We start from the raw sequence: 12,150 nt of genomic DNA, 5'->3' as shown, positions 1-12,150 counted from the left end.
CCTCCTCCACAACATTGTGTACATTGATAGAGACACATCAGCTGGGCTTTTAGATACACAACCTTACTAGAGGAGCCCTCCCACAAACTTCTGCAACAAATCTGATGTTTTCCCTTGCTGCTTCCTAAAGTGACAGTGTTCCCTGGCTCTTCTCTGTCACTCAGCAGTACATCTCCTTCCCCAGCAGTTCTAGTTTAAAGCTCTGGTGATGAGCCCAGCCAATTTGCTTCCTAGGATATTCTTGCCCCTCCTCGTCAGTTGTGTCCCATCCTACATCAACACTTGCAGTTTGTCAAAGGTGCATCCTAGATCATAGAACCCATAGCCTTTGGCATGACACCACCCATGCAGCCAGTCATTCAACTGGTCTGTTCTCCTCTTGCCAGGATCCCAGTCTCTAAATGCGAGGACTAAGGATAACACTACCTGTGCTCCCAATCCCTTCAACATCTTTCAGGGGGATGTAAAGTCCTTTTTTATATTTTTTTTATTTCCTGGTTGCAATCTCATGTGACCTAGTTTGAAAGACCAGCAGGTAATAGCAGTCTTCCAGCTTCCAGCTACCTGGTATCCTCTTCTCAGTGTCCTGAATGTAATTCCGCAGCAGGAAGAAAACCTCTACAGAGAGGTTATCTGGGAGGCAGTTGGGCCTTCACCTTTTTTTAGCAGCACTGATCATGACTCAGGTCCTTGACTGGATCTTTTTAACGTGATCACCTCTTTCCGGTACCAAGCCACTACCCATGATAATTTGATTAAGCATAATTTCAGGTAGCAACATCCTCAATACTTTTCTTATCTTGTGATTGGAAAGTTCATTCTGCTTATATAAGTATATGGGTGAAACAAGGGTATGCAAAACACTAGGCAAGGGGATAGTAATATTTTAAATCAGACTATCTTTTGACTTAATAATTAGAGTTTAGAATTCTAGGCCCATTTTCTAACTTCTTCTAATGCTACAGTAGATTATTGTTTTCATACATCTTGCCTGGTAGTGACCCACTGCTAGAAAAAGCTAGGTATTTTTATCTTATCTCTGATCTCCTGAGACATATCACTTTTTTTACATAATGGTATCAGGATGGAGGAGTTCTATGAAACAATACAGGCTGGTAAATGTGCAGAGTAACTATGCAATAAAGGACCTGGGCATTGTCATAGTTGTAATTGTGGCAAAAGGCCACAACTGAATATTGACCATCGCATATTGAAATGTAGCAGAGTCCTGGTTTCAGCTCCAACAGAGTTGATTTTCTTCATTTATTAAGTTTGGCTGGAGGAGAAAAACAATGTAGATAACGCAGCAGTTTTTTAGTTGTTGCCAAGCAGTGCTGCAAAGAGCCAAAGATGTTTCAGACTCTTGTACCAACCTGTCAGCAAGGGGCTAGGGGTGCACAAGAAGCTGGGAGGGGACAGAACCAGACAACTGACCTAAACTGGCAAACAGGATATTCCATACCATGTGACATCACATAAAAACTATAAAACTGGGGGCAGTTGGCTTCTCAGGGACTAGCTGGGTATCTAGTTTGGCAGGTGGTGAGCAACAGCATTGTGCATCACTTGTTTTGGTAAACTATGTATGTATATATTCATTCCCATTACTTCTTCATTTTCTGTGTTAGTAAATAGTTTCTATCTCAACCTACAGGCTCTACCTTCCTTACCTCCCCCTCATTTCTCTCCTCCGTCCTTCAGAAAAGAAGGAATGAATGAATGGCTGTGTGGCTTTTAGGTTAAATCACAAGTAACAGAACAGTAGTTACCAGGTCAAAAGAAGTGATTACATCCCTCAGTACTTGGGAAGCCACATCTGGAGCGCTGTGTCTAGTTTGGAGCAACAATGTACATGTGAAGATACTAAAAAATTGGAGTGAATCCACCACTGAGAGACAGCATAAAAAGGTTAGAACAGGCTGCCCAGGGGGCTGAGAAGTCTCCTTCTCTGGAGACATTCAAGACCCGCCTGGACGCCTACCTGTGTGACCTGGTGTAGAGAACCTGCTTTGGCAGGCAGGTTGGACTCGATGATCTCTGAAGGTCCCTTCCAACCCCTACGATTCCGTGATTAAGTGAAATTCCAGATGCTACTGCCTTTAAGGAAATTTAGGAAGGTTTTCATAGCTGTCTCCCATTACCAGGAAACACAGTGATTCAATAAAAAAGAAGGCTTAATAATTCAACAAGAAAAAAGATGAAGTCCTGAAGTTAAATTTTAATAGGGCAGAGTTTAAAGATTGCCCCATGTATGGAAAAAAAAAATGTTATTTTCCAACACTACCCAAATCAGTATTACTTTACTTCTTGGGTACCATCTATCTTCTATGAAGAGTAAGGTAAAAGGCACTTATTGATCAAGTTTTCAAGATAGCTCTAGACTTAACCAAACAAATCCATTTTAATAATTTAGAATCGGCTTTACAATCACTATTAAAAATTTAAAGGAAAAATAACTACTTCAAAGACTAAACTTGAAGAAAATATTGTGAGAAAAAGGTAACCAAATGCATATTCACCTGAAACAAAATGATGCATTTTTTGATAGAAGTTAATCAATAATGGGGTTGGATGGGACCTTAAAGATCATCTCATGCACTGGGCAGGGCTGCCAACCCAGGATATCTGAAAAGTCATGGCAGTCAGGTGAAGTCCCTGGTGACTGGAAAAAAGGCAATGTCACAGTCATTTTTAAGAACAGTCGAAAGGACAGCTCAGAGAACTATGAACTTGTCAACCACATTTCTGTGTTGGGAAAGAAGCAATTCCACAAATGCTCCTGCTGCAAACTCCTGCACTCCATTTATTTTAACAAAGAAACGGCTTGTTTATAAACATAAGTAAAATCTATTTCAGAATGTTTAAGCTAAATTGCACCTCCTCATCTACAGAGAGAGTTGCAACAATCCAGCATTTATAAGAGAGCTGTTTTACATCTGAAAACAAACCTACATGACTTACAAGATGAAGACAAATAACCATTCCAACTCCTAAATATTAAATACTGATTAGGTTCTAATTTTCAGATTCCTAGATCAATAAGAACACTGTTTCAAAGAGCTGAAGTGGAAAAATGAACCTGGCTGTTTCACCTGTGGTATCTTTAGTTTCTTGATCTTTCTCAAATGTATTTGGAAAAAAGTACCGCAGCAAGAAAAATATCTCTGTTCTTGAAAAAAATACCTAATGTTTAACAATTATGTACAAGCAAAGTATTGTTTTTACTTTACTCAGAATGGGTAGCAAGTATAATCCAAATTCCTGTTAACCAACAGACTAACAAGCAAGTGAAAAGACCTAAACTCTACCTCAAATTCATTTAATCTCATTTAGGGCTGTTCAGCCCTGACCTGCCAGCTTGTTCCATCCCTTGTTAATTAATTCTCTTGAAATAATCCTTAGGTTAACAATTGAGTCACGGGGAATAGAGCTCATCCTACTACCTGACTGTATAAGACCGATCATTACTATCTGGTGGAAAAACTGCTGTTCTAGTTGTCGTTCATTCATGACTATTCCCTTATCCTCATGGCAGCCAGCATTTCTCTGTACTATTAATTACACCTCCTCTTGCTGCACTAGCGTGAACAGATAATTAATCACTTTAGTGACTCTCTTGCCTTACCTTAGTTCTCTGTTAGTCTATTTCAAAGTAAGGTAAATCACATCTATTAAGCCTGGGCTATTCTACCACAAACTGGTAATGAACAACAAAGCATAATTATTTTACAGGATTATTTGGATTAAACTACATGGTTCTTTTCTTTTAAGTATAGCATAATTACAGTCCTTCATTGGAAGCATGCTGAGTACTTCAGCTTTCCTTCATACATGTGCAGGCATAGGGTATAAAAACTGACTAAACCTATACTTCAACTATCCACTATTGAGGGAAAGCAGAGTTAACAAATCTGGAAAGGAAGTATCCATGACACTGTAAATTAGCTTGCTCTCATGTGATGTAGATTGATTTGTTTATTAATAGGGATTAGTTTGTTAGTTTAAGAACAAATATATTAGTTTAGCAAAAGGAATCTGTAAGTTACAGTTCTAAAGCTTTCCATTTGAGTTTTAACGGGTGAAAAGTCTTGTTTTCCTAACATAATAGAATATTTTATCTTCCGCCTCAAAATGTTCAAGGACATTTTCCTTGGGTTCAACATATGTTGTTTTTAAAAGTGGTTCACTATTGCCTAATAAACAATGCACATCTTCCAAACCAGGAAAAAGTGGATGGAAGTGGGTCAAAGGCTTCAGCAATTAAGCTGCTGGTGAAAAAAGGGGAAGAAGTAGGTGGGTACTTGATTACCCTAAATACCTCTAAGCATGCCCAAGGGCACATCAACACATATCTGAGTCCTTGAAAAAAGAATGTGGGTCTGTACCACAGAGCTCATCTTTCAGGCACACACAGGTGCCCTCATGAGCTGCAGCCCTTGCTCAGGGCCTGCTACTGCAGAGGCTCTCCACAGGCTGCAACCTTCTTCAGGCCACATCCACCTGCTCCACTCTGGTCTTCTCCATGCGTTATGCATGGTGCAACATGGACTGTGAAAGGGACAGCCTGCTCTACCACAGATGAGCCTCTCCACAGGTGATAGAGAATTCCTGCTCCAGTGCCTTACTTCTGCACTGACCTGGGCATCTGCAAGGCTGATTAAAGTCTTTCATCCCTGTAGCAGAGTCCAGGACCTACTCCTCATCCCAGCCCTCACCCCACAGAAAGCCAGTGGAAAAATGAGAAGGAGATACATTATTATTGAGATAAAGAGAAACTAATTTACTAGAATGGTAAAGGAATGTGAGCTAATACAATATAAAAGGAATCAAAGGTAATTTTGTTATTACAGTTATTTTAAAAAACGGGTATGCAAAGGCATTTAATAATGTGCAATAAGCATGATTCCATAAATTCTTAGACTGTGGAAAAAAAAAGGATATCTGAAATAATCCTTTGACAATCACCCTGAAAGTTAAATTCTTGATCTGAGGTCCTGCTGCACCACATCCAGAGCACAAAAGTGCTGGGAAAATCACTTTAGAAAGTATTCAAGCAGTACTACAACAGCTTACCATTTTGGAAGGCATTCTTGTCTGTGACCTCTATCTTCTCATGGATGCCAGGACTCATGACAAGCTCTTCCACATCTGTATTATGGCTAGTGAAGCCATTTGCTTGACTTGTTTCCCTGGTGACATTGTTAATGCGGGTTGGGATAGGTTCAAATGTAGGGTCTAATTCCAAGATGAGCCTGTTCAGTTGTTCAATGGACTGATCAATATCCAAAGTTGGAGAAGCTGGCAAGTCCCCTGCATTTGGACCAAGATTCTGGCTATTTATGTCCCTCTGAGGCACTAGCTCTGACTTAAAACTCTCATTGTCTGCAGGTTCTGCACATTCAGCAATACCTGGTATGCTTCCTAGTCCTCTCTGAACAACACCTTTACTGCTGGAGCCATGTGTCAGCATGTCTGGGACCTGGGACTGACTCTGGGCAATGCCTAAATTCTCCCCAGTCTTAAGAATGCCAACCCTCATTTCATTCTGTGACACAAAACCATACTGGTGAGCAGTGACCATCTGTTGCTGGCAAACCCAGGTGTGAGTAGAGTAGTTACTTGGGTTATAGGCTTGAGGTGGGGGTGAGACGCAAGGATTCCTCTGCAATTGGTGAGATGACTTCAGCTCAGTGTTTCCAAATGATCTTTCATAGAGGGGATCCACACCAATTCCCAGGTCTGGGGCAATGGCATTGTGATGGTCTTCCCCTGTGTTACTTCCAAAGCCATCTGAGAGAAGCGAGTTCTGACTGCTCTTGGGGCAACTCAAGTTACCTAGATGGGTGGAGTGCTGCCCTTCTGAAGAAGACAAAGTCCCAATGCTGTCTACACTGTGAAGATCATGGGTAGGCATTTCATCATCCAGAATATCAGTCTCCCTGTCCTTCAGTTTGGTGTCCCCATTCACATGAATCTGAGCTGGTACAATGTGGTGAGTCCCGCTGTACTTGCTTCCAGCATCTGTCACACTCCTGGTGGTGATGATAGACTCCTCCAAGCCAAAGCCACTAAGTAGTTTGTCCAGTTCTGCCTTCTCCTGTGGGCTCAGAACTCGTTTGGCTCCTGGCATAAGGCGCTCTTCAGTTTTGTCTGTCCTGATAGAAGCTGTTGAATGTCCTGAATCACTGCTGACAGACAGGGTATGATCTCTGTGATCAGGACTGTTGGTCACAGGAATACCTTGAGCAACACCAGGGATGCTGCTGTCTGAAGAGCTCTTCTTTCTTACTTTTGCATAGAGACTGCCATCAATAGGACCCTGGGTATGCGGCACTGTGGAAAGATAAAGGAAGAAAAGAGAAGGAAAGGGAAAGGGCATTATGTAAAAGTTTGGAAGGTATGACATTACATCATACCACACTGCAGAAATGCTGCTAATATTTTTATGATATTATTTATGCAGTCTTTTCTTCTTTAGTCTTTTCTTCTCAAGTTACCCTAGATACACACAGCCACCAAGTCAGACTATGTTCAGACACACCTTCACAGGCATTTAGGTCAAATTCAACTCTTTGATGGAGTTAGGCTTTATCGAAGTGAAATACCAACATGTATGGGAAACTGTTGATCACAGCCAGAACCTCTGATTAACCACCTGAGGCAAGCAATGAGTCAGCTGCAGGAGCACAGGTGAAGGTAATTCAGCTGTGCTACTGGAAGGGGGTGGAGCCTGGCTCCACCTCTCCCAGATCTCATTTAAGGACTGACTACCACTAAGGCAGATTCTTTTTCTTTGGAGATTGTTCTTGTGTGGAGTTTACTTCAACACTGGTGAGTATTTTCCATTTATTTTCCATTTATCATAAATTATCTTTAGTATGAAACATGTCTTTAACTTCTGTTTGCTTATTGACTGTATAATTGTATAACTGTACATTTGGCAAGGCAGGCCAAACAAACAATGCCTTTTTTGTGGGGTATTTATAAATGGTCTGGGGGAGAGAACATCACCCCCCTAGACAAAATGATTCCTGGGCAGATTCCAGGGCTTATTGGTTCTCCCTGTTATCAGCTGAATGCTATAGTTGAAAAGGGGGATCCCCTGCAGGTTATGGCAAGTACTTCCCCATTCTGCATGGCAGAATATTTTCAAGGATTAAATAAGATATTATGATAACAAAAGAATGGCAGTTACCTGCCTTTACAGTGGAATGTCTACATGTCCACTATTAAATGCCTCAAATCAAGCAGGAATCAGAGCTGACACTTTAGGAAATGTAAATCTGTTATTGAAAGACTGTATTGAAAAGTCAGAGCAAGAATTTAGCATATTAATGGGGAAAAGACCACCATTACATTCCCCAATGGCCCAGGTCCGCAATATTTCAATGGATAACAATGACATCTCTGAAAAAACAGACCTGGTTGAAAAAGAAGATAAAATCACTAAAACAGATTTAGAAGAGCCACCTACAATGGATTCCTTGTAATTCCATCCTATCATAGCCCAAAAAATAAAAAAATTCATGTTAGACCAGCATGGGTGCCTCCTGATCAATGGCCCCCTGCCCAAACATGTTTTCATGTCACTGCCCAACCATACATGGCAATAGAACCGATGGATCTAGTACAACAGAAATCTAGAGAGAGTGTACTGACCTAGCTGTTCTGCTTATGGGATTTAGTGTTACAGTTAGTGGACTTGAAATATCTAAATTAGCTACTGGAACTGCTCACCCTGCCCTTAGGTGAAGATTATATGCTGGTATCCAGTTTCCAGATGGAAACCATTCTATTTTAGATTGTTTAATGGCAGCATGCCATATGGTTTGGCCAAATAAATCAGACATACCATTACATACAGGGTTGTGGTCCTCCATGGAGGACCTTCAAAATTATATCTGGGAACTGGGTATGAGGGAGGCTATCTATGAAGATACCTTTGATAGCCCTGATATGGTCAAATTCTTGGTGGGAAAAAAAAGTTTAATGATCTCATTAGAGCTGGTGTTCAATTTGCAGAGATTAATTGACAGCCCAACCATGTCTTCCTCCAGCTGTGGAGGCAGCTGAAGGATAATCAAAAATTACAAAATTACCGTAAGAAAAAAAGGACGAGAGTTATAGAAAGAAGGCCAACAATAACATGGGATTTAGAGGACTTTATTATTCCCAATAGAAAGAAGCCACCACAGGTGTCTTGGGCTGCAATGCCTGAGCCACCAGAAGCAAAAGGTTTGGCCTTAGCCCAGTTCATGGTATGACAAGGGATGTCAGTTTCCCTAGGGCCTCCAGATTTGACCAGAGGTCCTGTGTAGAATTAACAAAATTCTGGTCCTGGAAAAAATTGTTTTAGATTTGGCAAATGCATTCTTCAGTATTCTGATTGCTGAAGAATTGCAAGACCAGTTTGCATTCACATGGGGAGGCAGGCAGTGGACCTTTCAGGTCCTGCCACAAGGGTACGTACATTCACCGACATACTGTCACAATCTAGTGGTGTCTGTGAACTGGCTAAATGGGAGAAATGTAATATAGTGATACAAGTTGACATTACTGATGATCCCCTGTTAACATCCATCTCACTGGAGGCAGTAGGATAAGCAGCAGATTTGTTAACCACTTATTTGCAGGAAAGAGGATGGGCTATATATCCTCAGAAGATGGTCCAGGCCTGTCTGTGAAATTCTTGGGGGTAGTTTGGTCAGGAAAAACCAAAGTACTACCCAGTGCTGTAATAGATAAGGTTCAGGCATTTCCAGTCCCTATGACACCAAAGCAGCTGCAGGAATTTTTAGGTATATTGGGGTACTGGTGCTCCTTTATACCTCATTTAGCACAGCTGCTGAGGCCACTGTACAGACTTATGAAGAATTGACTATCTACATCCAACCAATCTGGGGTAAAGACGTGGTTAGACATATGGAATGTAGTTAAACACAGGATTGTACATGTCTATTATGTCTCTGGTCACCAAACCCTATGGTCACTGGGAAACGAACACGCTGACACACTGGCCCAAGTTTGGTGGATTGCAAACTCACAGTCTGAGATCATTGCCCGTTGGTTACATCAGAAACTATGGCATGCTGGACAAAAGATAATGTGGGCAGCTGCTAAAGCATGGGGGCTGCCCATACAACTATCTGACATTGCCCAGGCATGCTGAGACTGCAATGCTTGCTCTGAGACCAAGATCATTGCCCAAAACAACAGCTTATATTGCTAGAGGGTACAGTCCTCTCCAGCAATGGCAGGTTGATTGCATTGGGCCCCTCCCTTGGTCTGAGGGGGTGAGATATGCCCTGACCTGCATCAATACTGTAAGTGGGCTACTGCAGGCCTACCTGGTGCCAAAAGCAAATTGGGCGTATACCATCAAGGCACTTACAAAACTGATGTCTCCCTACAGGACACCCCAAGCGATCGATAGCGACCAAGGGACCCGTTTTACTGGTACAATGATACAGCACTGGGCAGAAGAAGACAACATTGAATGGTGATTCCACCTGCCATATAATCCAACTGGGGCAGGCCTCATTGAATGTTATAATGGTATTCTCAAGGCTGCCCTGAAGACAGACTCCCAGTCCCTGCAGGGGTGGACAAAGAGACTCTATGAAACCCTGCAGGACATGGATAAAAGACCTCAAGATGGCAAACTGAGTGCCCTGAAAATGCTACAGACAATATGGGCCTCCCTGCTTAGGATCCAAATTACAAGCACTGATAATCAGGTAAGACCCCAGATTGGTAATGAAAATAATCTTTTGTTCTCTGCCCCTGAGAATTTAGATCTGGGAACCCATAGAATAAAATGGCCTTGGAAGGTGCAGGTAGGACTAAGGTGGTGTGGCCTACTTGCTCCCTGGGGGAGACTGTTGGAGGTGGGAGGCTATCTGGTGGTAGTCCCTCTGGTAATAGGTACGTGGCCTATGGATATTGTAGTCAACACTCCAATCTTTATTGCTAAACGGACCTCCATCATGTCCCTGTGGAAGACCAAGATGCCAGATATAGTTATGCTGCCACAGATATCTGGCCAAAGGATGTGGTATAGGCGGCCAGGGCATTCCCCGGTACAAGCTGAAGTGTTGACCCAGGATAGAAATATGGCCTGTATCTTGCCCTGGAGGGCAGACCTTCCCCTCCTAGTACCTTTGAAACATCTGTATTGCTGCCCCTGAGTCTTTGAGACTCCAGGACCACCAGAAAGAACAAAATATCCTCAAAGTATTCCAGTGTTGCTGCCACATCATGTGCAATACCTGGTGATGACCTACATGGGACTGACAAAACATAGATGGATGTGCACCTCACGATTACATGCCTCCAGTAATGCCAATCAAGTGCTAGCCCATGGAAGAACATGAACCTTCACCAATCATTGCTCAAATTGTGTCAACATACATAGCAACAGGAAATTGTATAAATGTTATCATGTTATGGATCTCTGTAATAGCAGAAAGCTCACCTAATCATTGGTTCATGCTGTGAAGGAGTGGAGTAATGTGAAACTGTTGATCACAGCCTGAATCTGATTTACCACCTGAGGCAAGCAATGAGTCAGCTGTGGGAGCACAGGTGAAGGTAATTCAGCTGTGCTACCGGAAGGGGTGGAGCTTGACTCCACCTCTCCCAGATCTCATTTAAGGGCTGACTGCCACTAAGGCAGGATCTCTTTCTCTGGAGATTGCTCCTTTGTGGAGTTTACTGCAAACCTTCAACATCGGTGAGTGTTTTCCATTTATTGTAGATTATCTTTCTATCATGATAATCTTTTGTACATCTGTTTACCTACTGACTGTGTGACTGTGTAACTATACAATTGTATAACTGCACACAACAGAACACATTTTGTTAACTGCTGGTATCATAGTTCCTTCTGAAGAATGTTGTGAAGTAGAAAAAGAGCAACTACCTTCAGAAGACTTCAGAAACTAAGACTCCAGGCTTAGTTTCTGCAGAGCATCCAAATTTCAAGTGAAAAAAATGAAGTTGACAGCAGAAATGAGAACTTCTGTGACCAGTTTTCACAGATCTCCCACCATTATATGGCTTTATTATCATCCTGGATATGTTTCAAGTTTTGCTATGGTAGTGGCAAGGCTTACTGATTTAAAATCAGGTGGGGACAGAAGGCCACAACAGTTCAGAGAAACAAAATCAGAATAGTTTCTGGTAACTTTTTTTTTTCCTAAAACCAAAGTTTCACTTGCTATTGTTCCTTCCTGTTAGTGTTTTGAAAATCCCCAGGGAATCAGGCAGTTTTCAGAATATCTGGGTACCAGCTGTTCCTGTTCAACTCCTTGGCCAAGCAAGTTTATGAGGAAATCAGATGAGAATATAACGAGCCACTCACAAACCAAGAAGAAATGAAGTTCCATCTTTTACCATTTTCATTAAATATTTGTGTCTCCACATTTTTTTTATTTTTATTTTTTACACTAATCTGGGGAACTGTTAGGACATTGAGAGTCATCTACCACGCACTCCATTCAGAGCAAGAATGGTAGGGATCTACCAGCCATGCTTGCTCTGAAGATATATCAGGTAATTACTAGCCCACTCACTTCTACTTGATAGCCTAAATGTACCACAAAGAATCATTTATTTCTTTTGTTGGTGGTACAAGGAAACACTAAGATTTCAACCAGAGCTCCAGTCCTCAGAATATATAAAAGGCCTCTTCACAGAGGCATGCATAAACAAATATTTGAGTATGACATCTTGATACACATATAGAGGACCTGGTATGTACTTCATGTTTCTAATTTTAACTAGTAGGGCCATAATCTCAAAAATCAGAATGTAATTCCTTCTTCATCAATGATGGGAGGAACAACTCTTTCTGCTATCTGACATACATGCTCAACCAAAGTTTATGAGCAACTATTCATGATAAACGCTGGCTAGATAATTCTTTTCTGTTTTGAATTACCCTTAGAAAATAAAGCAGTTTTACAGGAAAACATAAGTACTTTATTAAGGGTAAGAGCTGAGAACAGACAAATTCCTGCTTCCAGTTACACAAGCACAGTTAATCATACTTCAGTGACAATGGCTATGCGCAGACTGGTAGAATCAAGTTTCGTCTTCTTGAAGGGCTAATGAAATGAAGTGGAAGGCTTAATTGAAGTGACTCTGTTG

General features: G+C 41.6%; 1 protein-coding gene across 10 annotated transcripts in view; it reads right to left on the bottom strand.

Annotated features, from left to right (window-relative positions):
* TNS3 (tensin 3) overlaps positions 1-12,150 on the bottom strand; it is a 180,556-nt gene that overhangs the window by 41,781 nt on the left and 126,625 nt on the right. For 9 of the 10 annotated variants that reach the window (XM_015854824.2, XM_015854825.2, XM_015854826.2 and 6 more), the window contains one exon: positions 5,074-6,333. The exons of the other annotated variant lie outside the window; for it this stretch is intronic. In XM_015854824.2, coding sequence (XP_015710310.1) covers positions 5,074-6,333 — 1,260 coding nt within the window. The remainder of the gene's footprint in view (positions 1-5,073; positions 6,334-12,150) is intronic. 10 annotated transcript variants of the gene reach the window in all.

Source organism: Coturnix japonica, chromosome 2 (assembly GCF_001577835.2).
Source record: "Coturnix japonica isolate 7356 chromosome 2, Coturnix japonica 2.1, whole genome shotgun sequence".
NCBI lineage: Eukaryota > Metazoa > Chordata > Aves > Galliformes > Phasianidae > Coturnix > Coturnix japonica.
Note: the sequence above shows the minus strand (reverse complement) of the source record. Positions and strands in the feature narration are given on the sequence as shown.